The sequence below is a fragment of the Carassius auratus genome, chromosome 8 (assembly GCF_003368295.1).
Source record: "Carassius auratus strain Wakin chromosome 8, ASM336829v1, whole genome shotgun sequence".
In the NCBI taxonomy this organism is placed as follows: domain Eukaryota; kingdom Metazoa; phylum Chordata; class Actinopteri; order Cypriniformes; family Cyprinidae; genus Carassius; species Carassius auratus.
Genome location: NC_039250.1, coordinates 24779333 through 24806227, shown reverse-complemented (window position 1 = coordinate 24806227; position 26895 = coordinate 24779333). Strand labels below are relative to the sequence as shown.

Sequence of the window (26895 nt, the reverse complement as noted above, 5' to 3'; positions counted from 1 at the left end):
TCATAAATCCTTCCTTTATCATGCTTGCAGCATTGTGTTATGTGCGGCCTGACACAGCCGTTGTCTCTGTGTGTCCTCAGTGAGTTTGTCTCATGGCTTTTGGAGAGTGGAGAGATCAGTAAGGCTGAGGAGGGAATCAACCTGGGTCAAGCTCTCCTGGAGAACGGCATCATCCATCACGGTAAGAGAAGGTTCTCCCGTGAAGAAAACGGTGTTGTTTCCTTGATTCTGTTGGACATGGTATTCCAGTAGTTTAGTTTTTAATTACTTTAGGGTAATGTAAATGTGAATATAGTACTATGGTATTCAAATACCATAGTTGTAATATCTGATCTTAGGATGTGCAAAACCTGCATATGTTCAAAATCATTTCAATTGGCTATAAATAGCTAAATGTATACATAAACAAGACTAATGATTGATTCAACCATTGTGACCCATCACTGTTAAATATTAATTGTAATCACTATTTCTTCATAGAACTCCATTATTCTTTTTCACTCTCTGTGTTTTCTTCCATTTATTCTTTCCATCTCTTTCAGCTCCAATGTATTTCATCATGTTTTTGAGTGTTGCTTAGTTTCATCACCAAAATGCAACTGCTGTCTGTTCTGTTTTTTTGATACGGTCTTGCCAAATGAAACCCAATCCATTAACAGTTTATACAAACGTTGGACTGTTACAAATCACAATTTGACAGATTTACACACTACGATTCTGGCAAATATCCTTGTTGGCTGGCACTCACTGAAATCCCCTACAGATGATCGACAGTCTGGATAGTAACATGACATGAAATGCTGCTAGAGAGCAGCGATCTTCTGCATTATTCAAGAGGTGCAGTGCTTGCCTGAGATTTGGGGAGCATCATACCTCTATTTTACAGCCAGGGGATTGTAACCAGCATTGTGACAAACACCAGAAGGGATTGGAGTGATGAATTCAAGTATAAGGGCTCAGGGGCTCGATCAATAATATGGTGGCATCATTCAAGGAGAGGTCAAAAAGGCTTTTGTGGAGTGATGGCATTCACAAACTTCCATTAATCACAGACCTTCACGTACGTGTTTATAAGCCAGAGTCCGTGAGCAGCAAAGTGAGAGAAACAAATAGACCACACACTCAATTCCAGCTCATGGTGCTTTATGTTAGAGGTAAAGTTTACTGTTTATGCAAAACATAACCAACATTTAACTCTATCTATATGTGTTTTTTCCATCATAGTGTCAGATAAACATCAGTTCAAGAATGAGCAAGTGTTGTACCGCTTCCGGTATGATGACGGCACTTATAAAGCCAGGAGTGAAATGGAGGACATCATCTCAAAGGTATTTCCCCTAGAATAAAATGATAGCTCATGTACAAATGATACATCCTTTGTTTTTTGGTGATGAGCTCAGCAAAAGAATCAATCCAAGGCAGACAAGATGAGAGAAATGTGATTTAGAAATACACTTAAAATTCACTAAATATTGAAAAGTGACTTTAAAAAGTTGCATTGCATTATATTACTCAGTATATGTGTGTGCTGTGCTAACATCAAACTCTACTGGAATCAATATAGAGTCAAGTTTCATGTGGAAAAACTGTTTGTGTAGGCAGCTCACTAGGTTTGGTCCGTTTGAACCAGTCAGTTTACAGATTTAAATCAACAGAATCTTGAGTGCCATATGATCTCAATAAATAAAGACTACAAAATGGTCTACTTAACAATTGTTGTCAACAACTCAATCAAGCAGTGATTTCAACAGTAAATGAAACGAAGAAAGCATTGCAGCTGTTGGTACAAATGCTTTATGTGAGTGTATGTGTGTCCGACAGGGTTTGAGACTTTACTGTCGTCTCCACAGTCTCTTCACACCTGTTATCAAGTAAGTGACACATGTTCTATGACATACTTCACTCTCCAAACAAGTGACAAAACTATTACTTAATTAACACGGTTAGGATTTGTATTCAAGTTTCTGATAAAATGTGTTGTTAACACCCTTTTCTTGCACATGGACAGTAGCATTACCATTTATTTACAGTATTGTCTTTTCAGATATAAATCCAGTTTATAGTTAAACATCTTTTTGACAGCAAATACAAATGACTTTTAATAAACAGTTTAATTTCAACTGTTGTAAAAGGTGAGACGTGTCTGTTTGTACTTCATAGATTCACCTTGGCCAGCTGCGCATGATAGACTGTGTGTGTGTGTGTGTGTGTGTGTGTGTGTGAGGACTGCAGGGTCATATTGCTTTGCTGTCACCATTCACCTTTGCTATCTCACATAATGAGCGAGGAGAGGCCATTGAACTGCAGTTGGGACCAAATCTGATCTCAGATCCACAAATTAACACAGAACGTGTTAGTTACTTGCCCTTTAGCATATACTTTTTATCTTTTTAAGTGACTTACTAATTACATTATACTAATTGCGAAGGACAGACCACCCTGGAGCAAACTGGGTCCTAGTGGTAATAAAAGATCTCAGTTGATAGAAGATATTTTCAGATTATTGATCTCCATTAGCTTGGCTTGAACCCATCTTTATCACTAAATTGTTCAGTACCCACTTCAACACGATCACTGAATTGGGACATTTCTATTTTTATTATATCAATTATATTAGAAATATAAAAGGCCTAATTTGGGTTTTTCCAGTGGTATATCTTGTTAGAAATTCCCTGCTCTTTTGCTTTGTCTTGTAGTCAGATGTCCGATGTTGTTTATGTTACTGTCTGGACAGTTGTGAACATTTTTAAACTCTTCTTTATGTACAGAGACCGAGATCATCATCTGAAAACCTTCAAATCGGTCATACCAGCAAGCAAACTGGTGGATTGGCTTGTGTCACAGGTAATATGAGGAAGGACACACACACACACACACACACACACATCAGTTTATTGCTTGCACATGCACACACAAACACACACTTTTTGTACATCGTTCAGCTCAGGGTTTTTGGGTTCCTGTACACATTTAATATCCCATTTCTGGTATTGAATGCCTACTTATTTACAGTTCAGTGTTCACAGCTGCTTCATTATGTAATTTCATTCCAAACCCAGAAGTCATTTAGCATGATTTTCCTTCTTCAGGGTGACAGCACAGCCCGTGAAGATGCAGTGACCCTGGGTGTCGGACTCTGCAATGCTGGTTTCATGCACCACGGTCAGTCTCTGTGTCCACATATTAATTGTAGTTCATATAAAATCCTGAAGTGGTTTTCGATCAGTTATTGTTATAATGTTAGTCGATTTTCCAATAACTGGTATGTTTGGACACCTAAAATTAGTTTTAAAGAGTGCCATAAAATACTTTGTTACCCAAATTTTATCCAGTCATTTAGTTCACTTAAACCCTGAACCTTTGTTGCAATCTATTGCAAACTTTGACACAATCCAATCCATAACTGTTGGATTGAAGTCCCAGCTACAAATTTTTCTTATGTTTATCCATTTCACTCAGGATATAAAAGACATCTCACTGTGATTTTAAAGGTCAAATGTACATTTTCTGTGCTCTGATGAAATCAGATGGAATTGCAGAAAGTATCATGAAAATGTTACATGTGTAAACTTCAGATTTTTCCATTTTGTTGCCTTTTCTGTTTGCCATTGCAACACATGTGGTGTCCAGAGCAAAGCTTTGAGAGTGAAAGCCTTTTTTTAAAAAGCAATAAGCCCCAAGAAGCTATGGTTTACAGTAATAAGCAACACATAGATGCAGTGGTGCAGTAGTACTGAGGTAACATACATTTTTGTTTTTTTGTGTAGTATTTTACATTTTCAATCACGACTCAGCTGATCAGAATCAAGAGCTAGAACTATTTAACGACCAAGTGTTATCTTTTTTCTCTCTAAATTCATTGATCAGTGCATTAAGAGCAGCACAGTTTTAAACACCAGTCTGGGGTTTTACAGTTATGGATTCTTAACATCACCCTGAATGTGTCTGCCAGAGGTCTAATTTGTTAGTATGAGAGACACAGAAAAGTCAAATGAAGAGAGATGAGTGTGCTTTAGATGTAAACAGCTGCTGCAATAACATCTGGGGCCTCTGATGGAACAGAAATAGTCACAATATTGGAAAAGATCATTTTCAGATGAGATACACATGCTCACAGGCACAAGCGTCCTGTCAGAGTTATTGAAGTGTTTTGCAGTTTTCTCAACTTCCAAAATAGTCCAAAACAATGTTTTGTTTGGAATTCATAGACCGAAGTTACAGAAAGCACACACACAAACACACACACACACACTCAGTGTCACATCTCTTCCTGAGAGGGAAAAACAGCACACGCCAGATCTCCCATTAAAACCTCTGCCTTCATCCTTCGCCTCAGATTTGCCCAAACATCAATCCCACAGACATCATGAGTTGTTTTGACGGGAACTGAAGGGTGATGCAATCGGCCCATTTCACACTGTCAAATCATTTTGTCTTCAGCAGATATGACCAGCACTGAGTGTTTGGTTTTACCAGTTTCTAAATGTGTGAAAATATTATTATTAAATTCCAATTGACCTAAATTCAAACTTTGCCTTGCAGTTCTGGAGAAAAGCGAATTTAAGGACGAGTCACAGTTCTTCCGATTCTACGCCGATGAGGAGACCGAGGGTACGAGCTCCAAGAGTAAACAGCTCCGCAGTGACTTCAGACTCATCGAGAACATCCTTGCCAAATCCTTAGTGGTGAGATACACAGACACACACACACAGCCGGGGAGAGCAGTGTTGACGGATAACTAGCAATGCCACTAACTTAACCAAATTTTTCAGTAGCCGAACTTATTTCGAAATGCTGTAGCTTTTGTAATAATAACACGAGCGTAGTTGTTTATATGTTGCTTTATAGCTTAAGTGACCTAGGGCATTGAAATGATCAAACCTTCTGTCAAGTCATTTCTCTCTCAAAGATCCTGTTCTCAAAGTCAAATTAATTTCGACTACTTAAATTATGTGTAGCCTGACAAGATACAGGAGATATCAGATTTAGATCATTCTCAGTTTGACAAACTGGCCCCAATATCAACAATACTAACATAAAAGGAAACAGAAAACCCAATAATTTCATGTTGAAAGTAACATATTAACAAAACACACCCCTTTATTTATAGGCACACACTCGAGCACAACCATCAGCCATGCATTGATTTTTCTCCTCCGTGCCAATTAAGACCCTCCTCGTCCATCAGTAATTACCCTAACCTTTACAAACTACTCTTTCATCCCTTATAGACTGACAGATTCCTCCTCCAGATCATGTCCTCTTAGATGCTAAGAGCTTTCAGACGTCAGGACCTTACGCCACTGCAAATTTTCAGAGAAAATAGGAGTTGAAAGATAGAGAAAAAACAAAGGAAGGCATTTAGACTGCTGGTAAACATGTTCTTATTAAAAGCTCTTAGATAATAAAAGCACGTAAAATCCCATCTCATGTATAGCTGTGAAGAAACTGAGCATTATATCCCTGTAATGTTCCAGACGTGACCTAAAACCAGTATATCTTTCAACCGTGATAACACCTTTAGCACCTGCGCTGGCCTATTAGCATGCAGCTGTGGCACATTTGAACAAATTATTGTTTGGATATTTTTAGAAGAAAAGACTTAACACCTCAAACAGCTTTTGGACTACAGGAAGCATCGCTTGTTCACACATTTGCACAAACGCTGATGCTCTCTCAATGTGGCACCGAGCTGCTAAATCATAAATTGAGTCCCGAAAGTAACACCTTTTTTCCATTCCGTTCTGCATTTATTTTGAGAGGCAACCAGCTCTTGTGATGATATTGTGTTTCTCTTGTCCATGCACAGATCCACCCTGAAGAGGAGGACTATGGGTTTGAGATTGAAGAGAAGAACAAGGCCATCGTAGTGAAGAGTGTGACCAAGGGCTCATATGCAGAGGTAAGAGTTTGGGTAACCGCATCCTAGTTCTCCACATTTCTCTGACCTATACAAATAATATCAGTGAAAGAGCAAACCCAAAATACATGTTAACATTTGGCTCGAGTCCCACTGTCTGCCGCATTTGAGATTTTCCCTAGTAAGTGGTGTTTTCTTTCTTATAAGGCATTTTCACCCAAATTCTGTCCATATGTGTGAGCTTCAGAGAGTAAGAAAACCTAAACAACTGTTTCACTGTCTGATCATCTGTCACATTTAGCACTGGTTCATTGAAGTAATACTTAGTAATACTGTATGATTAAAATAGGCTCAAAAACTATATCAAATGTAATTGCTAAATGAGGCTTAGTTTTATATTTAGAACCTTTTTTTGTTAACATGAAGGTTACATTCATATTTGAACTGTGCAATTATATTATATTCCAGTTATATTTCAAAAATGTTAATCTATCTGGCTTATTCACTGTCCACATGGTTTTACATATATATAAATATAATGCAAAGTGTGCCAGCCTGATAGATGTCCATTTATTTTTATCCAGTGTGGGTTCTATAATAATGTGACTTAAACTCTTCTTGATAGCTAGATCTCTCAAGGACTCTTTTTGCATCTAATCTAACCTTGATTGTTTCCCCGGTCTTTTGTTGGATATGTAGTGTGGATCTAATGTGATGAATCTGCCTTTGGGAAATAAACCTTGATCATTATCTCTCATTTGAAAGAGGACCTGTTCAGCACGAATGCGTTAATTTCAGTGCACAGGGTTATTTGTGTTCATGCTCTGCCAGATATTTCTGGTAGATTGGTAGGTAATTATGGTTAAGATCTAAACCACCACTCATTTTATCCCCACTGTGCCTGTTAGACCTGACACAAGACATTTTGTTCGTATTCAGGATTCACACTGCTGCTCACAGGAGCATCTGCAGAAGATGAGAGTGTGATGGTAATAGTGATTAATCCAGTGAATGAGAGGAAGTGATGTATGTCCTGACACTTACGTCACAGGCTGCTCAGATCATGTGTCAGGTCCAGGACACGCTTGCTTAATTCATTCCTCTCCCTCCGTCTTCACAGCTCTGCTCTCTGGAGATCCGGGAGAAGAAATTAAGCATGTCCCATCATATTCTCCTCAGAGTCTTCACACTTAACTTATTAACCATCTCTTTCTTCAAAACTTTTCTTTCTTGTTTTTTCATCCCATTTTTTCTGTTTCTTATAGATTACAAGGCTTTCTTCCTTCATTTTTGATTGTTTGTTCTGGATTCGTGGTATTCATTTCCTTTGTTTTCATCTTTATATCTTTGGTGCAGATGGCAGGCCTGCAGCCGGGTAGAAAGATCTACTCCATTAATGAGGACCTGGTGTTCCTAAGAGCTTTTTCTGAGGTGGAGACCATGATCAACCAGTCCTTCTGTATACGCCGCTCGCTCAGACTGCTGGTGGCCACCAAGAACAAAGAGTAAATCCATGTTTATTACAGAAATCAAATACTTATGCCCCGACACACAGAAGTGTTAACTGTAGCCGGGTACAGTGTAAAAAGACTGGTATCAGAGTTACATGCAGGACAGCAGCACACCGCAAAACAGTTGTTTTCAAATGACTGTTCATTAATGTTTAAGGCACTTCTTGTTCCTCAGTGTAGACACAATGTTGTTCTTGGAAAAAAAGATATTCTGTTTAGTAACACAGAATGCATCCAGTACAGCAACACTCTTGCTCATGTAATGTTGCTTAAATAAAAGGGACAAAAGAACCTAACTTATGTGCTTATATCCTGTCTTTGTGTGTGTGTGTGTGTGTGTTTGTGTGTGTATGACAGGATTGTGAAGATCCCAGATGTTCATGGCACTCTTCCTTTTGTTCTCTGTGGTTCTTGTCCACCTTACGTTCATGCAGTTAAGAAAGGTGAGTCCTCATTGTTTGTAATGATCAAAACAAGCATACACTTAATATCACATTCATATGCAAAGTGATTATGGCCTCAAAACCCTAGAGCCATTCGGATTTTTTCCATAAAAATTCACATGTGTTATTCTGAATCGGGGAATGCATTGTCTGCCTGACAGATGTTAATGTACTATAAAAAGCTTTCAAATAAAGCAAATTCATGACACCAGGCTGCTGTGGTCATGTGATCAACATCTGGTGCTCTTCAGCATTTGAACCCAAACTCGGGATGCCTGCACACGTTTCTGGATTTAAAAAGCGCACTCTAGGAGCTTTTTGAAGTCAAAGCCGTTAGCTCATCTTCACGGCACTTAGACAAAAGTAGAGATTTATGACGTGTCATTATGGGAGCTTTCATCACTTCAAGTGCCCCTGAATGCAGGGGGTGTAAATTCCAGAATAAGTGGTCTATTCAAAGCAGAGTCAAGAATACATGAAATCATCCTGTTAATAAACAATAATCATAAGTTCTTGTCTCATAAATCTTCCCGTTGCTGCAACTTGTTTAAATTTCAAATTTTATTCGCACTCAAGTGAATTTTTTTCTTTATCTTACGATATAATTATGATACTAAATTTATGATCGGTCTTGTTTGATTAAGATAATATATCAAGACAGGTACCTGGGAATTCATATAAAAAGATGCGCAATTAAAAATAAAGGTTCCAAATAGTTGATTTTATTCTTGATTTTCCAAAGAACCTTTCAATAAACTGTTCTCTGTACATTATAGGCATATTTTTGTGTTTACAGGCTCTGAGGCGGCGTCAGCGGGTCTTCAGCCCGGTCAGTGTGTCCTTAAAGTCAATGGCAACAACATGAACCAGAGCAGTTACCAGGAAGTCCTGGAGCACTTTAGTGGCCATCAGCCTGTCCTGGAGCAGCAAGATACTGTGAGAATCAACACTGCATTATGTTTTTTTTTTTAATAGACTATGTGGTCTATTACATATGGTGATCCCAGAGGTTACTTGCTTCTGATACTCTATACAGTGCCTGTTTCCTCCCTTTGTGATATTGTTCTTTTCTTCTGCCTCAGAGCTGTGGTCAGTGGGCGTACCGTGTGTATGAGGATGTGGAAGAGCAGATGTCTTTTAGGGGGTGTGAGAATGGCTCAGATTCAGAGGATGGCTGCACTAATGGAACAGGTTGTGTGTGTGTGTGTGTGTGTGTGTTTTTGGCAAATTACTCGGTGCGACAGGTGTACCCAAAAAGTTATTGTCGTTAACGGAAACTATTATGAATACAAAAGCCATGGGAACTTTAGATCCAGTGTCATACGCATTTGTGAATTCAAGCTTGTGTGAAGACATTTTGTCCTCGGCTAAGTACCAAAGACATTTGACCAGTGGTGGATCATTGACGTCACTGACCTCTTGTGTGAATTCACATTAATTACGAACAGATAAATCTCTCAAACCCTACTAAAAGCAAGAGATGTGAAAACATAGTTATATATATGCAACTATTTATGAATATGTCAGGTGATGTCCTGTACACATTTATTTGTGTTTCCATTTGATCCTTTACACTTGTGTGTTCTTTGGATTTCCTAGGCTCTGTAAGAAGGCTGGAACAGTTGTCCATCTCTGACGATGTTCCTTCAGTCAGTCTGAATGTGGATAATGTTCATGTGGAACATGGGGTTGTGTACGAGTACGTCAGCACGGCAGGAATCAAACACTGTGTGCTGGAGAAGATGGTGGAACCCAAGGGCTGCTTCAACCTTGCTGCAAAGGTCAGACCACATTTTAATACTAAATGTTTCACTTTCTGAATTTTGAATTTTGATGACCCATAATTGTGCTTGTGCGTATACTATACATATTACATTCCTAGAGGGACATTCAAAGGAAGTTGTTTTCTCTGACCTACCACATGTTCATGTTCTCAGATACTGCAGGCCTTTGTGAAGGACGACAGTCTGTTTGTGAAGAGCTGCCGACAGCTAATGGCCCAGAATGAGAAGGTGGTGACCATGCCACAGTTTGAGTTTCGGAGCATCTGTGACACCAAGCTGGAGAGCATAGAAAAACGCATTTGCAGCTACAAACAGGTGTGACATCTGTCTTACTATTACTACTTTATCGTATTCCCTAGTGCTCTATGGATTATACAATATCTCAGTGTTTCGAGACATGAATGACCCTTTTTTATTAATGTAATTGATATTTAAAAATTTAATAAAAGGCATTAAAAACAATGCAAATGCTGTCTCATAGTACTTTACTATTCTTTTCTTATCAGTTTGTGGAGGAATTGCAGACGAAGGCCTGGCCCACGTTTAAGCAGGCGAGCACTAAACCTCATGTTCTGGGCTGCATGGACTTCGTCCCCACCAACTGTCATCTGAACCTGATGCAGGTGTCCTGTCCGAAGAACACCTCCTCATCAATCCGAGGCTTCAGCATCCGCTTCGGACGCAAGAACTCCTTCTTTGGCCTTGATCCTGATCAAGGTACATATAATCATGTTACCATTTATAACTGAAGGGATTTATTCTAGTGCTGTCAAACAATTAGTCACATTCAAAAGAAAAGTTTTTGTTTACATAATATATGTGTGTGTGCTGTGTATATTTTTTATGTATTTATAAATACAAACACATGCATGTATATATTGAAAAAAGAAATTGTTTATATATTAAATATATTTATATATAATATAAATTCTATGAATATTATTTTATACATGCACATAGATGTAAGTATTTTCATTATATATACTGTATGTGTGTTTATTTATATATACATAATAAATGTGTACACAGTACCCATACATATATCATAATAAACAAAAACTTTTCTTTTGGAAGCGATTAATCACGATTAATCGGTTGACAGCACTAATTATATCAAATTTAAGTATTGTAGTTAAATATTAGATATTTTTATAATACATGTTAATATTTCTGTTTCTCGTAAAGGCTAAATAAAATTGGTTTAAAGAGAATATGTAATGTTTAAGTCTTAGAAATGACTTGATTAAATACTACGATTCAGCTCATTGGCTCAGTTAACCAAATCTCCGTTACAATTATTGAAAGTTGTAAAAAAGTAATTAAGCTTTATGGTGAAAACCTCCCAGGTCTTGTAAAAATCATGGCCTGCTATTCCCAAAGCAATCCCGAACCTTTTAAAGCATCTCCATCAGACCTCCATTAAGACACCATTAGACCATGATAAGTAGCTTTTAGTGATGTCATCCCCACTGTCCCATAGGTCTATAGTCATCCAGCGCCCGCATCTCTCTCTCTTAGTATGACTGTTTGGTTTTTGTTTATGAGGCCTGATGCTTTATTTAAGAGGATAAACCTTAAGACATTTTGGCTTTATTATCAAATATAACAAATTGGCAAACTCAACTGTGAAACAATTGTTCAGATTTGTCCAGATTCTTCTTGGAGCAAAACAATTATAACATATATTAATAGCCATTTTCATTTCATTTTGTTTTATTTTATAATTTAGTGATCTTTATTTAAAATATATTATTAGCAACAATACAGATAAATGATGCAACTTTGATCAAACAGCTTTAAACTTGTAATTTTTTTTTTCTGGATTTTAATGATTGACTTTAAAACCAAAGCCATTCTGTACTTGTCCAAAAATTTCCAAAAAGACCTTTAACATTTAGCTAAGTTTTAAAATTCAACTGGGCATCCCTAGAACTTAGAGCCAAAGAAGCTGGCTTTCATTTTTGGCTTCACCTGCACAGACTGCTGCGGCCCAACTTTCTGTCTAGCCGCCACGTGTAGCTGGGAATGAACCACATAATGCTTTGTTTCTTATGCTCTGCAGCACGAGAGCTTTTTATTTATCAGTATCTGCTACACATCTGCTCTGCAGTTGTCTCACGGTCTGAGATGTTTAAAATTCCTCTGCTACACTTCTCTGCAGCCTGCAGCCTCATGGTCCATGGCATTACCACATGCAAGTGTATCCCTCACTGCTTTTCAGTCATTCGATTCTTCTGTGTTGTTGAGTCACAAAAACTCCAAAATTAGTATGTTGCATCCCTAAACAGCATTTTAAGGCATGCGCCCAGCATGAAGGCTGTTGCAAAGTCTGAGTACCATAATTATGTCTTCTAAGATGCCTTCTTTAGGCCAGATTGTAAGGTGGCATTACTTATATTCCCAGATTGCAAACTCAGTGACTCAAACTCAAGAAATCCAGGGCATGAATCAAGAAGGGTGACACTCTTTTAAATTTTGATTAATGTCACTTATTTTCTTCCTGCAGCTAATTTGAATCCCATGTCCCACGCCGTGCATTGTGTGACCAGCATGGCGGCCCCCTCCTGGAGTTGCCAGAGTTTAGATGAAGAGACAGAGGAGGGTGAAGGGAGCATAGAGGACGGCAGGAAGTATGAAGAGGGAGGTCTCAGCTTCCTTCTCAAACAGGAAGACATGGAAAGCCAGGATAAATACATCTGCCTCTATAACCGCCTGGACATTTCAGTGCGAGAGATGAAGCAATATGTGGCCCAGATAGATGTGTAAGTGGTGAAGTAATTTAACAGTGTTCGATCAATCAATGTTTCAAATAGATTTAATGTGATGTGTGATGAGCTCTTTAAAATGTTAAAAAATAAAATAAATAAATCTATAGTTAATATACATGTAATTTAATCATTAAGCTAAAATCTTTAATAATCTACCAAAACGTTCTCAAATTCTCATCTGATAGTTTAGAGTAGGTTTTAGTGGCCTCCTCTTTGAGTTCTTCGAGTTCAAAACTTCAGGATGTTCTTTCATTACAGTCTAAAAATATTTATGGCTTTTATTTCATTTAAGCCATAACAGACGACTGCAGAGAAGACATTTCAACAGCCTCTCAGGAGGAACGAATGTTTGTTATTCAGTGGCTAGCATGTGCTTAAGTTAATTGTCAGTGAAATGGATTTAATTTCCCAATCCCGTTCCCCCGTCTCTTTCCTAGTGCCTTTCTGTCAGTCTACACTTCCATGTCACATAAAATAACAAAGATCATTAGTAAAACAAAAGGGTGTTTCTTCAACTAGAGACAGTTTTGTCCTTATTGTCTTAAAATACCCTTAAATAGACTAAGCTCTCTTATAACGTTTGATATGGTTACTAGTTTAATTTATTCGTTAACATCATTTATTTGATCAAATTTAGAATGAAACAATAAAATAGATCAATATTATTGCAAACTAAAATATCTGTTTTCTGTTTTTGTGTATGTTTTTAAAATGTTATATATTCCTGTGAGATCAAAAGCAGTATTTTCAGGATTCTTTAAAGTTCTGTAGAAATCTTTCATAACAATGTAAAGGTTTTTACTCTTTATTTTGATTAATTAAATGCATACTAATTTCTTTGTTTTTTTTAAACGTCTAATATATGATTCAAATTTTAATTACGTTAAAAATGAATAATCAGATAATGATGTCTTATTCTCATAATTTTTTTATCTGTTGATCTGCTCCAACATTAATAACATGAATCATTATTAAGTGAATCAACTCATAACTCACATAGTGTTCAATGTCAAAACATTCTCATAATTCATTATAACAGTTCAAATCTATCTGTTTCCAAACCTCTCTAATTATGTTTCATCTTAGACTTCTGTCATCGATAACTGGACCGACCCAGCCGCAGGGCTCAGAGCCGCCCTCGTTTGAGAGCGCCCCCCCAACCTCTCCCATACCAGAAGAGACGGACCAAGACAAGACAGAGCATGGCGGGAACAAGAAAGTGTGCTTCAAAGTCAACGAAGATGATCAGGAGGATTCTGGACATGACACCATGAGCTACAGAGACTCCTACAGGTGAGGAAATGATGTTTATAAAACATGTTGGAGCCTGGGTTCTTAAATGCGGAACACAGGTTCAAGTCCAACCTGCAACATTCCCATTACCCATTACCACACTGTTAATAAGTATACATCTGTAATGAGTATAAGTTTTTTTTAAATGCCAATATTGATACAAGTACCAATTGTCATTATTGACTTTAATAATAACATTTTGTATTCTGTGAAATGACAGATTGACATTCAATAAAAGATGATTTAAAATCCCAGTTTTCCTCCAGCACATGTGAAGCAGAGAGCGAGACGGGCATCTGGGCTCCTGTCTGCTTCTCCTGTCAAACAGACACGTAGGGAGATGATTAACATCCCTTACAAAGAACCTGTAGTGCCACAGCAACCCAGACGCCCTCTTTAAATGCTGAAGAATACAGTCAGTCAGTGTTGTTTTGTCATCATTATATGGAGCAAAGTATGTGTGATCTAGACCTGACGGAGCAGGGCAAAGCTGGGGCTGACCACAGCCGAGTGGATTTTATGCTTCTGTCGGGATAAATGGATGCCCTCTTTAGCACCCTCTATCATTATGTGGCGTTCCACTTTAAAATCCTGCTACTCTGTGATAGGGTGAGCTCATGAACAGCTGCAGCCGTCATGTTTTATAGATAGAAGCACTTTTTCTTCTATTTAGGCTCTTACAGTAAGTAACTGGATTTGTCTGTGGGACGTAGGTAGGCCGTCTGTTCTTGTTATCTTGAGAAGAGGGCTGGCTGTTGGAAGGAGATGTATTTTCAAGGGTTCAGGAGGATGAATGGTAAAATATGAGGGAATGCTCCTTTTTCCACTTTCAGCTTCTGGGAGTGTTTCAACCTGCTGGTCATGAGCAGGATCTGCTTCCATTCTTGGCTTGTGGTGACACTAAATTTGGCCTCCCCTCTCATTGTGGGGTGGGGAAAGGGAACTACTTCTACTCTTTCTACTACTAGTGGGTTGAAGTACGGTCTTTTTTTCCCTCTCAAGCTTTTCTCAAAGACATTTAGAAAGTTTTATTCGGTCTCAGAATAAACATTTTAAGGATGGCAAGAAGACATCCACCTAAACTCTGAAATTATTGATGAAGTTTGTTGATGTTTAAATTGTTTCTAAATCACTTCAGCTCCTAATTGATCCGTGTAAACATTTTCTTAAAGGGGTAGTTTATTATTTACACACCTTTATTTCATTCCAAACCTTTATCACTTTTGTTTCTTCTGTAGGAAAAATAAATAAATACAACAACTTTGTCCATGCAATGCAAGTCTTCTACTTATCTTTTGATTCCAACAGATTAAAAAAAATCATAGAGCAGCCCCTTTGGTATTTTGCAATCATGTGATCATACGAATTAATGTGAATTTAACCAGTTTAAACGTTTGTGGAAGCATGCACTTTTTTCCCCCTTTTTGCAATTTTTCTAAAAAGAAAAGTTATTTGTTCATCAAAATGTGTTATTCTAAGCCCAAACTAAATGAATAATAGGTGTTCAACCACTGTCCTGCCACTGCATTGCAGTACATTTCATCATAAAATGAACAGGAATGAATTAGCAATACAGAGATCCTGGAGAGTTGTTTGTTTCAGCAAAGCTTTCCTTTACAATTGTAATTTTTCTTCAGCTTTGAATAATTAATTATTACAGATAACTTCGCATCTGTTGCATTGGCTATACATTTTTATAAATCTGGAAGTGGTCTGTGCAGGCATCCTTTTTATCACATGAAAACATTTGTGTCTGTGTTTTCACAGTGAATGTAACAGTAACCGTGACTCAGTGCTGTCATACACCAGCGTCCGGAGCAACAGTTCTTACCTGGGCAGTGATGAGATGGGCTCAGGTAACTGTCGTCTGTTAGATGCCGTTACAATGCTGAAATTCAGGACAATAACTAACAAGACATCGCTATTTTTATTGGTTTTTTTGTTGTTGTTGTTGTTTTCAGGAGATGAGTTGCCATGTGATATGCAGATTCCTTTAGACAAGCAGGATAAACTTCACGGATGTCTGGAACACCTTTTCAATCAGGTATATTGAGTTCCCCTTTTGCCAATTTTAACTTGATATTCCTTTTGTAACTGTTGCCCTTTGTCTGACTCCACTCACCTCATTATTGTCATCTATTTCTGCTCTTCATCAATACATCCCCTCTTAGTTTCCCTCTCTTCTCCCACAGTGTCGTTTATCACATTACCATCATCTCTTGTAAGCACTCTTTGACCTCTGCACCTCTGCTCTCTGACCTCAAAATCTATCGTCTTCTGGAGGTCACCAGATTTCGACCCCCTCTCAGTTTCCCAGATATCAATAATGAGTTCTTTTATCCACTGCAGACAGGTTACACGTGAACAGACTGAAAGCAGCAGGCCTGGTGTTAGCAAGGGCGTTAGCCGGTCTTCAGTTAGCACAGGATGTTTGTGGTGACGGGGTTAACTGTATCTTTTTCATTCTCAGGTTGACTCGATCAACAGTCTCCTGAAGGGCCCTATCATGAGCAGAGCCTGCGAGGAAACCAAACATTTCCACAACGACCACAGTCAGCCAGGTACCGCCCGGTCGGGTGTGCGTGTGCGCTATATTTGAAACTCGTTTGAGGGATGTGTGTATTTGGGTTCTCTGTTGGTGCGTTTGGGGGTGACTTTTATAGGTGGGGTAGGGGTGTGTGAATGTTTCTGTTTGCATCTGTACGTTATTACCTCTGCATGTGAGAATACCACAGTAGTTTCTCCTATGTGTTTTATGTATTTTAGGGGAGTAGTATAATTAGCTTGTGTTTAACTATGGGGTTCTGCAAACAGTTATGTATTATGTGGGATTTTGTGAGAGTTCACACTGCCAGCTACATCTGTTGACCTGTTAAAATGTTTGTAAGATATTGCAAAGCACATTCGCTTTATAGATTATATTGTCCCCTATATGCATATATTTATACTGTGTATATAAATATATACATTTTAATATATTTTTAGTCCTTAACTTATAATGTCTATTAACTATAATAGAGTTTCGGCACACGGATGAGTGGACTGCACATTGGCGGTATGTCTTGCACAAGAATATCCAGGAGGACCCTTGGAATCTGCCTATTTCAATTAAATCTTTAGTTAACAGCCTTCATCGCTTCGTAGAAGGTAAGTCAGTAACTATTTACTTTTCTGAACATGTTTTATAGTGCACAAATCATCATCGTGCATTATTTTAATGATGATTCATGCAATAAAATCTGCAGTAATAATTGCAAATAAAAATAGATTAAAAAAATTACCATTGGAATAATGGCTAAACAAAATACTTTAAACTATTTTGTGAAGTTAAAAACTTTAACAAAATTGAAACTTTAAGTTGAGCTGGCATCACGTCTATCATAGAAAAGCGATGGAAAAGCAGTGCAGTGGAAATGCATAAAACATGCTGTGTGAACAGCCCCTACACCAGTAAACTGGATTAGAAAAGCGTTTCATGTTCAAGTTGTTCAGGCTATAATGTCCTGTATTATTGTGCATTGGGTTGTATTCATGTCTGTTTGTAACTGTTGCAGATGGAAGGAGTCAACTCTTGTTGGCGTTGCTTAAATGCACTGGTAAGTTACTCTAGATTTGAAACTTTCCCTTGTTGAACTTGACCATTGTAGATCATTTCAAATAGCTATTGAAAGGCAACCCAGAATGTTTACATGGTCCCGCACTTGCGTCATCATCTGTGTGAGACTTCAGAAAGGCAACTGCATTGTGTGTGATTTATCATCCCTACTACTGTTCTGGACTGAGCTGTATTTACAGACACCTTCATGTGCTGTGATAAGGGAGTGTTTTATTGGAATTCTGTAGCAGGGAGTGTGTGCATATGTTTGTGTGCGTGCAGTCAAGCTGCAGTGGGGTGTGTCTGTAGACACAGATAAAGTGAGAGTGGGTTTGTCTCGTGGGGTCTGTGGTGGGAGACATATGGAAGCTGTTGAGTGTTTGCTTTGGAACCTGATCTAGAGCCCTTATCCCTACTGCTCCACACAGACAGCAGCTCAGCTCCAATCTCTGTTCCCACCCAGCACTGCTGTGAAACCCACCATCTGCTTAAAGTATTACACACTCTGAACATGGCTTACAACTGTTTTAGGACATTCAGGATTCCCCTCAGGCCACTGTTTGGGACATATGCTGATCTGTGAACAGTAAATTAATCAGTCTTAGCAACATCTGCCAATAAAACTTTAAATTAGAGTAATTAAAAATGTATAAAATAGCAGTTAAAACAGTAAAATTAACCAGTTAATAATGGCTTCCAACCCATAAATGTCAATTTCAGAGGAATTATCATCATCATCATTTGGAGAGTTTTCTCAACAAAAATATATATTTGCAATTAATTATTATTACAGTTGATTAGATGCAATCATTTTGATAAATAAAATAAAATAGCTCTTAAACACCAACGGTTTTATAAACCTGTACAGTATATATTACTGTTCAAAAGCTTGGTGTCAACAAGAAAGTATTTAACCAAGTAATGCATTTATTTTACATATTTTCCATGCATAATGAATAAATGTGAGTGTACACACATATGTACATATATTTATACTACTCTTCTGTCCCAGACACAGAACTCCAGCTGCGGCGGGATGTCATATTCTGCCAGTCTCTGGTGGGGGCGCTGTGTGCATTGGCCGAGCAGCTTGTGAATGCTCTGAACCTGCGGTTCAACAATAACGGAGAGTATGAGGAGGACAGTAAAGAGGTCAGCCGGAAATGGCTGGAGCAAATTTCCACCATCGGAGTGCTCTTTAACTTACAGTCAACACTTTCTCCACATGTGGTAAGACTATTAGACATGACATCTTATCATAGCTGATTCAGTGACAGTCATCCCACAGTGGCTCAGTGCTTTCTACTAATACACACAAGCATGATTATAAAGTTTTAGAATTGAATCCTGAGACTGTTAGGACTAAATACAGAACCAAAGCCATCATATCCGGGATTTTCCTGGATGTGTTCAGGATTATTACTCTCCTGCTTGAAGATCTTGATTAGTTTGGGCTCACAAACTGTTTTCTTGAACAGAGAGAAGAGCGAATCATGCTGGAAGATACAAAAGCAGCACTGCAAGATCTGGATAAAGTCACCGTGCTGTTCCGCCCGCTGGAGAACGAGTGCCTTGTCCCAAGTATGACACCACACCACATATATGAACACATCGAGTACTAGCTTGTCTACACAGTGCAAACAGAAAAATACATGCATGTGTGTGTGTATGTATTTGTGTATATAGATAGATAGATAGATATAGATATGTGTGTGTGTGTGTGTGTGTGTGTGTGTGTGTGTGTGTGTGTGTGTGTGATATAAAAACACACACACACAGCTTAGAAATGGTATAAATATTTATTAAACTTGTATGCTGATTAAATTTCAAATTTCAAGTTTTCAAATGTTTTCTTTAAACCACTGTAACTCCAGCAACAATGACCACAGATTCCTTTTCCTTTATAAATAGTTAGATCCAGGGTCCCTCCCTTTCTCTGATAAAGCTGTGTGATTCCACTAAAAAGTGAAAGCCAAAACTCTCGTCCTTATATAGCAGCACCTCCTTCCCCTCCTCACACACACCCTCCAGATGTCCTCTTCAGGAATGTCAGATAGGAGAACAGCTTTATCTGCCCTCTTCTGTTTTGGTTTGACTAAATCTGAGGGAGGATGTTCTGCTCTTGGGTTTGTTCCTGCCACAAAGGTGTTTTATTTACAAGGACATCTCTGTGTTGTACAAATGTGAACAGCTTGACTTTTTCTCTTCCACACATCTGTGAGGTTTTTGCCTTTGCTCATCTAATTACAACATAATTAACCTGACAAGATTCCCAGTGTCTTCAAACATAAAGAATACCGTATAAAGTATGTAAGGGTGTAAAATGAAGTAGTGCAAAGGACAAAGATTGAAATTGGATAGAATTTTAAATATTCTCTTCCTGTGACTCATGCATCCTTTAATGCTCTTTTTCCAGACACATCTGTGCATTACCAGGTGGAAGGCAGTCGGCAGGCCATCAGGGTGACAATGTTCTTGGACAGCTGTCATTTCAGTGAGCTGCCAACAAGACTGCAGAACGGAGGCTCTTTGAAGCTTCAATCTGTCCTCTTCACTAGAGGTGAGAGCAGACAAAAGAAACAACACAAATGACTCTTTCCATTCTAAATGGGTTTCATTTGTAATTTACAATTCTCAAACTTTGTGAGCTGCCTACAGAGGTTATATTTTAAGGCACTATAGGCTATTCAAAAAGGTAGCCTTCTTAATTATGCTGCCTCTTAAGATGCCAGGCATGCTTCTTTTGAGGAAAAACCTATCCCAAAATATAATGTGATAAGAATAAATCAAGGCAAGAGAAGTGTCTTTTTTTAACTTTGTTTTTGTTATTTTGAATATGGTTATATCAGTTTTACTTCAAGTTATTTATTGAGAAATGATTCCTTGTCATCTAGCTGAAACAAAATAAGTTTATTCCAGGTGGTGTTTATTTCAAGTAACAAAAAATAAATAAATAAATAATGGTTTTAATTTTGTTTATTTTACTTAAAAACAATAACCTTGGTAATATCATTGCATTATTTTACTAGTTTTTGGTCTTTGTGCTGTGTATTTTTATGCTAAGGTTTTTGTTCAACATGCAAGCCTGGTATCAAAGAAAACTATCAAAATCAATTTAGGTTCTTACAAAATATGAAAATGAGTGATGTTCCAAATCGGTCACTTGTGTGGTTCCATGACGTTTAGGGTTCTGCTTTATAAGAGGCATTTATAGCTAAAATCCAAATATAGCCTTGTATTAAAACTTATAAAGGTAACACTTTAGAATGAGGTTCCAATAGTTAATGTTAGTTAATGTCTTAATTAACATGAACAAACAACGAACAACAGATTTATTACTGTATTTATTCATCTTTGTTAATGTTAGTTATGAAAATACAGTCATTCATTGTTAGTTCATGCTAATTCACGGTGCATTAACTCATTTTAACAAGCACAACTTTTGATTTGAATAATGCATTAGTAAATGTTGAAATTAACATTAAATAAGATTAATAAATGCTGTAGAAGGATTGTTCTTGCTTGGTTCATGTTAACTAAAGTAGTTAAGTAACATTAACTAATGGAACCTTATTCTAAAGTGTTACCCTTTTAAAATCTAGACTTTCAAGGGGATTGCCTATTCAGATGTCACAGAGAGAGTGTTAGAATTAGTCATGGTCCTAATGTGCTCATTTAGAACTAATTAAAGCCTCGATGTTTCCTTTATGAGGCGTGGTCTCCATCTAGTGGCATGTTGAGAGTACTACAGAATGATATTGATCTGCATTTTCTTAATCCTCATCAGGGCTGGAGAAGCCAGAAGGTGTGTTGTCTCAGGATTTTGTTGCCATGGAAGAGTTTCAGCAGCGTACAAATGCTCTGTCACTGGAGAAGGTCAAAGGTTATTACCGCAAACTCAGGTACATTTGGCCATCACCGATTGACCTTTGCTTGAAGTATTGATTGATTTTCATTTTGCTGCTAAGCTATCTGTATATTTAAATTAATAACATGGTTTAAAAAGATAACTTAATGACATGTTCAACTTATATTTTTTTTAAGTAAATCATACTTAAGCATTTTAATATTTAAATGGCAAAAAAAAGTGTTAATTGTTTTTATAATTTCTTTCATTTTTTAGGGCTTTTTATCTGGAGAAATCAAATTCAGACTCAAATTCCACTGCAGTGAAAATAGACCAGGTAACATCCAAACACGCTATCATTCAATTGTTTGGTCATTGATTTTTTAAAATGTTTTTATTCTGCAAAGATGCATTAAATTGATCAATAGTGAAAGTAACATTAAAGTAAAGACATTTACATTGTTACAAAAGATTTCTGTTTCAATAAATTCTATCCTTTTGAACTTTCTAATCATTAAAAAATCTTGAAGAAATATAACATTTTCCACAAAAAAATAAAATAATAATAATAAAAATCAGCATTGATATTGTTCCAAAAACAAAAACAAACCAGTGTATAGAATGATTTCTGTAAGATCATGTGACACTGAAGACTGGAGTAATGGCTGCTGAAAGTTAAGCTTTGCCTTTATAGGAATCAGTGACATTTTTTAATATATTAAAATAGAAAAGTTATTTTAAATTGTAGTAATTAATGCTGTCAAATTATTAATCACATATAAAATTAAACTTTTTGTTTACATAATATATGTGTGTTCTGTGTATATTTATTATGTATGAAATAATAATCATTCATTTAACTATTTGAATCTCCAGCTCCTCCGGCCGCTTAACACCTTGGATGACCTCTGTCGGCTCATGCAGACGTATATGAATGTAAAACCCGGCTCTGCGGGTCAGCCCTCTGGAGTCAGTGTTCTTTTGGTGTCCTCCGAACTCTGCAGCCGGCTGGGAGCCTGTCACATCACCATGTGTGCCACTGGGATGCAGAGGTATCTGCAGTGAAATGTTGTTTTCATGTTGCTCTCGATCCAGTAGTCAAGCGTGAATCCACAGATGGGAATAGAGTTTTATAGAGTGACGGCTCATAACACACGCTTCTTATCTTTAAGCCTATTACTACTGAAGTACAGCCACAGTCTAATATTTTATTTTTACTTTCATTTATTCTTGCTCAAATGTGCATCTAATCCAGGTGAACCTGTATCTATAACAGACTGTCTAAACTGCCTCTTGATGAAGGTTTTTATTCTGTGTAGATGTACTCTGACTGTGTCACTGGAGCAGGCTGTTACTCTATCCAGAAACCATGGCCTCATGCCCCGCTGCCTAATGCAGACCATGGACATCATGCGCAAACAGGTACAGCTTATGACATATAACTCAAACTGATCACCTTATGTCTTTAAATCTTTCCAAATCAATCCTGTGGTTTAGTAGAAAATGTTCTACATCTATACCTGCTGCCAAACAGGCCACTCCAGACTAAGTCTGAAGCATGACTTACCGTGCATCACTGTATGCATTTTGCCCAGTAGGTGGCCACTAAAATGCTTCTGTACTGTACACTTAAAGGACAACTTCATAGATTTTCAACCAGCTTTGTATGTTACCTGCTCTCCGATATCTGTGTATTTGTCAGTAAAATCTGCCTGATGGTGCAAAACACTGACAGACTTTTGCTAACAAATAATCAGAGATATCTGGATGCATGTAACATAGAAAGAGTACACATTGTTTATTTACATGTACTCCTGACTTTGACAATAAAAAAATAGTAAAAAAATTGGTTAATATTTCCCCTCAAAAATGTAATGGTAATTATATACAGCAACTTTTATGTCAGTATGCAAAGATATGCATTTAAAAATAGTGCTGTCAAACGATTAATCATGATAAATAACACCCAAAGGTTTGTTTACGCAATATATCACGATTAATCGTTTGACTACTATTTAGAAGACATGTTTGAACTTTCTCGGTTTGTTGAATTGTAAGCAATATCAAAAAGCTTTTGACTGGCATTAACTCACTTGGATGAAAACTGTAGGAGTTTGAATAAAACGATTTGTTTAAAAAACTAAAAACTAAATCTAGTTTTGAGAGACTGACTCCAAAACTCTGCTTAATCAGTATGTTAAATCTCACAACTTTTAGCATACAGTTCTATAGGTCGACTTATTATGCGAGAAGTACAGTAGAATAACAAGAAGAACTTTAACAGATACAATACAGGCCTACACACCTGCAGTGCTTGACATATGCTTGAATATATCAGTAAAAATGTGTGGGCAAGTAGTCTAAAGGATAGAGTTGTTGGTATTTCGAGCAACAAACTAGTAATATACACTCAGAAACTTAGGGAACTAAATATTTTGAGGAGACGTTTTAGAACGTTTTAAGGTATTCTGATAGTATTCCAACCATCAATAATAACTATCTTTATTTATAGGGCACCAGAGTGGAGATCTCTGCCAAAAATCTCAGAGTAATGGACCAGATGCCACCGTGTGCTCCCAGGTATGAATGACTCTTGCTATTTAACTTTAAATATGAAAAGTGATTATTCCTAGTGTGGCTTTGGAGTTGAATGAAACTTCTCTTTTGTATCCTCATCACAGGCTCTTCAGGTTGTGTTTACCCCCCTCCGATGGAGATCTTTGAATGAGGTGATGTCTGTCTCTCAGACCTTCTAGATGCTGGGAGATATCAAGACTGGCTAATCATTTTGAGACCATGCCTCAGCACATATCAACTCCCGGCCAGCCTCATCCAGAGAGGTCTGGCTGAGGTCAACACAACGAGGACTGAGAACCATCCGACCACTTTTATCTCCTGCTCTGGCAGCTGAGAAAATCGCTAATGCTAACGACGCTAATCTTGGCTAGCAGTGTCTGCCCACATTGCTACATTGTTTGGCCTCCTAATGGATCTGGACTGGCATGTGAATGGCTAAATCTAACTGTATTATCTCTTCTTTCACCTCTGACTGCAATCTTGCGTCAGTGAATAGGTTGGTTTGGTATGGATGGCGACGTTATGTTCAGATACGTGGTGATTATGTGCAATTACTGTAGCTTAGCATGCATGTGTCTGCACTGTGTCATGGGAGGTGGAGCCCTCAGAGCGCTGTTGCGATTCTCTCACTCATATCAGGTATTTCAAAAGTACTGAAATCATTCCAGCCTACATGGACCAGTTTCAATACCGTAATTCTCATCTGTCATTGTGTTTAAAATTCGCTTGATTTTGTTTAACAACACAATTTTATTGTGAAGTTCTAGCACCGGCGCATTTGTAATAATAGCAGGGAAACATTTGGTGGCTATAAGCTTCTCAAACAATACAAAAATACAAGATTTCACTCCAATCAAAATGTTGATATTGAAGGTTGAAATTATGATTGATCAACTGGGTGAAAAAAAGGGGGTATAGCACTTCTTAAACATGAATCAGTGCTGTGTACAGTGTGTGACTGTCCCGGCTGTTTGGAAAAGCCCAATAAAAAATGCTTGTGTTCTTTAGTGTTTATTAAAAGTACTGTACATTTTAGAAGAGAAAGAAAAGCAAAGGGATCATGTGAAGAATCAATAGATATAGTAGGATATTATTGAAGTTTTGTTATTTGGGTAAATATATGTGTATGTATCAGAGGGATAAGCAAAAGCTCTTTGGGAACATCAGTGCTATAATTTAAAAAGTATTAATAATGTTAAAACATATAATATTGTACATCTTTCATTTTGTATACTTAGTGTATATTCGAATAGGAAACGGTATTGTGCTTTTACACAGTGTGTTCGATGTTTAATTTTCTAACTTCAGCTGTGTGGTCAGTAACCGAGAAGGCCTGGAAATTGAACCGTGTTCCTGGATTAGTTAAGCTAGTGTGTACAGTATGTGACCGCTTTTGTAACATGCAAAGTCTGCGTTTCTCTTAACATATATATAATTATACAGTATATGTTCATTTCAGTAGTCCTGACAGTTGACAGTATTTGCTCAAATGTGACACAATTTAAAGAACTCCAACAAAGATTTGAGTAAATAAGGTCACTTAAAGACAATAATGCAACAAAGCATCATGTCTTAATTAAATCTTGATGAGACGTTCATTGTGTTTGTATTGTAGCTCATAACACGTCACTGTCTGTTACATATCAGCATGGAAGTTAGAAACTGCAACTTAAAACCATGAAATATTTTAAACAATACTTGAATTTATGCTAATAAATAGTGTTTTTTCCCTCCTTGTATCTACACAAATTGAAGCCCAGTGCTGGTAAAATTCTGATTTATTTTCAATTGGATTTTAACATTTTATTTGGTCCTCAAAGCAAATGGTTTTTAAACTGGAAACAAGTGTTTTTAATCCACAGAATCTGTGCGGTGTCATGATATATTTTGAAGGTCTTTGTTGTTGCTTGTTATTATGCTTTATAATGTCCACATGAAACCTATCATTTCTGTATGATAGACCTAAATCTAGTAAAACCCAAAGACATAGCATTAGCGTTAGCATGTTTCTGTCACTGTATATTAAAATCTCAGGTTTCTGCACCATTTCGGTCCATTATTGTGCGATTAGCTTCCCCTTTCAAAAGTTGTGACTGAATAATTTAACCTCACTAATCAGTCAGCTGAAACATGCTATGCTTGTAATCAAATGTGTTTTTTTTTTGTTTTGTTTTTTTTTACTTTAAACTTCTGTCCTGTTTTCAGTACTATTTTAAGTTTATTATTGCCAATTGTTAACTTCTTGACATGATTTCAACTGTACCTTTTAGCTCAAAGAGCAAAACATTTTCAGTGGTGCTTACAAATCAAGCCTTTTTTGGGAGGGCCTTATAGTTTCTTGGTCTTTACCTCTTTTTTTTTTTTTTCAGTTCCAAATTGTTCTCTTAATTTGACAAATTCTGTTGGTTTCTATTAATAAGAGCAGTTTAATCAAAACCTCACTGGTGGAGTGAAGAAGTAGATCTAATCTGCATCTTTAAATATTTAACTTTAATGTTTGACTGTGATGTCTCTGTCTATATGCTGTCCTGAACTCTTAATGATAAATACATTAAATGGCTCTTAAACTTACCTTGCTGATAATGTAAGAATGTATCCAATTGTTTTTAACTCAAGTGTTGAATTAAAAGCATTGTTTAAGCTCTCCTTTCCGAAGTAATTTAATATCTATATTTAGATCCTCCAAGAATGCTTCAGTTAAAACTAATGTCCTGCAGTAAATCCAGGGGTCTGAAACTTCAGAATTGTCTAATTAGGGATGTATAATTGTCTTATACCTTAAAGCTCAGTGTGTCACCCTCATTTCCGAATGCAACCCAACATAACTGTTAATGGTATATATAAGTAAGCATATGGAGAGAGGTTAAGAACAGTGAAAAGTCCTGTTTATTGCACTTTCAATTAAACCACAACTTTTGTTTGGTCTGCCTTAATAACAATTTTCCCCATTATTTACTGTCTAGTTGCACACCTGTGCAGAAATCAGACCTTTTGTGAGATTTTATAATGTTTTAAGTTAAGCATCATTCTTTTTTTACATGACACCAACCTGGAATAACCTACTGCTCGTCTCCATTGTGCTGTTAAGGGCATAAAGATTTCAGCATGGCAAAGTTCTATTTCCTTTTCTTCCATGAATGATTTAACTAGCTTTCTAATTATTTACTGCTTGCAACAATTTGTTACATCAGCCCCTTCTTTCAAAATCCGACAGCTG

General features: G+C 37.2%; 1 protein-coding gene across 1 annotated transcript; it reads left to right on the top strand.

Annotated features, from left to right (window-relative positions):
• LOC113107766 (phosphatidylinositol 3,4,5-trisphosphate-dependent Rac exchanger 1 protein-like) lies at positions 1 to 26324 on the top strand. The gene is made up of 30 exons (XM_026270466.1): positions 1 to 181; positions 1225 to 1328; positions 1822 to 1871; positions 2769 to 2844; positions 3090 to 3162; positions 4543 to 4685; positions 5810 to 5902; positions 7217 to 7365; positions 7729 to 7814; positions 8611 to 8750; positions 8897 to 9005; positions 9414 to 9595; positions 9752 to 9913; positions 10105 to 10315; positions 12105 to 12360; positions 13453 to 13659; positions 15427 to 15515; positions 15621 to 15703; positions 16130 to 16220; positions 16678 to 16806; positions 17214 to 17255; positions 18267 to 18484; positions 18733 to 18835; positions 19671 to 19814; positions 21042 to 21156; positions 21378 to 21438; positions 21978 to 22153; positions 22421 to 22523; positions 23614 to 23681; positions 23783 to 26324. The coding sequence occupies exons 1-30, from the start codon at positions 40 to 42 to the stop codon at positions 23823 to 23825; spliced, it is 3648 nt and encodes a 1215-aa protein (XP_026126251.1). The 5' UTR covers positions 1 to 39; the 3' UTR covers positions 23826 to 26324.
• Positions 26325 to 26895: the final 571 nt, after the last annotated feature.

What these genes read in the sequence shown, in the direction of transcription:
- LOC113107766 (XM_026270466.1), top strand. Translation starts at nt 40, where the DNA reads ATGTGCGGCCTGACACAGCCGTTGTCTCTGTGTGTCCTCAGTGAGTTT. An exon ending in CTCTTCACACCTGTTATCAA is followed by an intron (nt 1,872 to 2,768) that starts GTAAGTGACACA and finishes CTTTATGTACAG; the next exon opens with AGACCGAGATCATCATCTGA. An exon ending in TCCTTGCCAAATCCTTAGTG is followed by an intron (nt 4,686 to 5,809) that starts GTGAGATACACA and finishes GTCCATGCACAG; the next exon opens with ATCCACCCTGAAGAGGAGGA.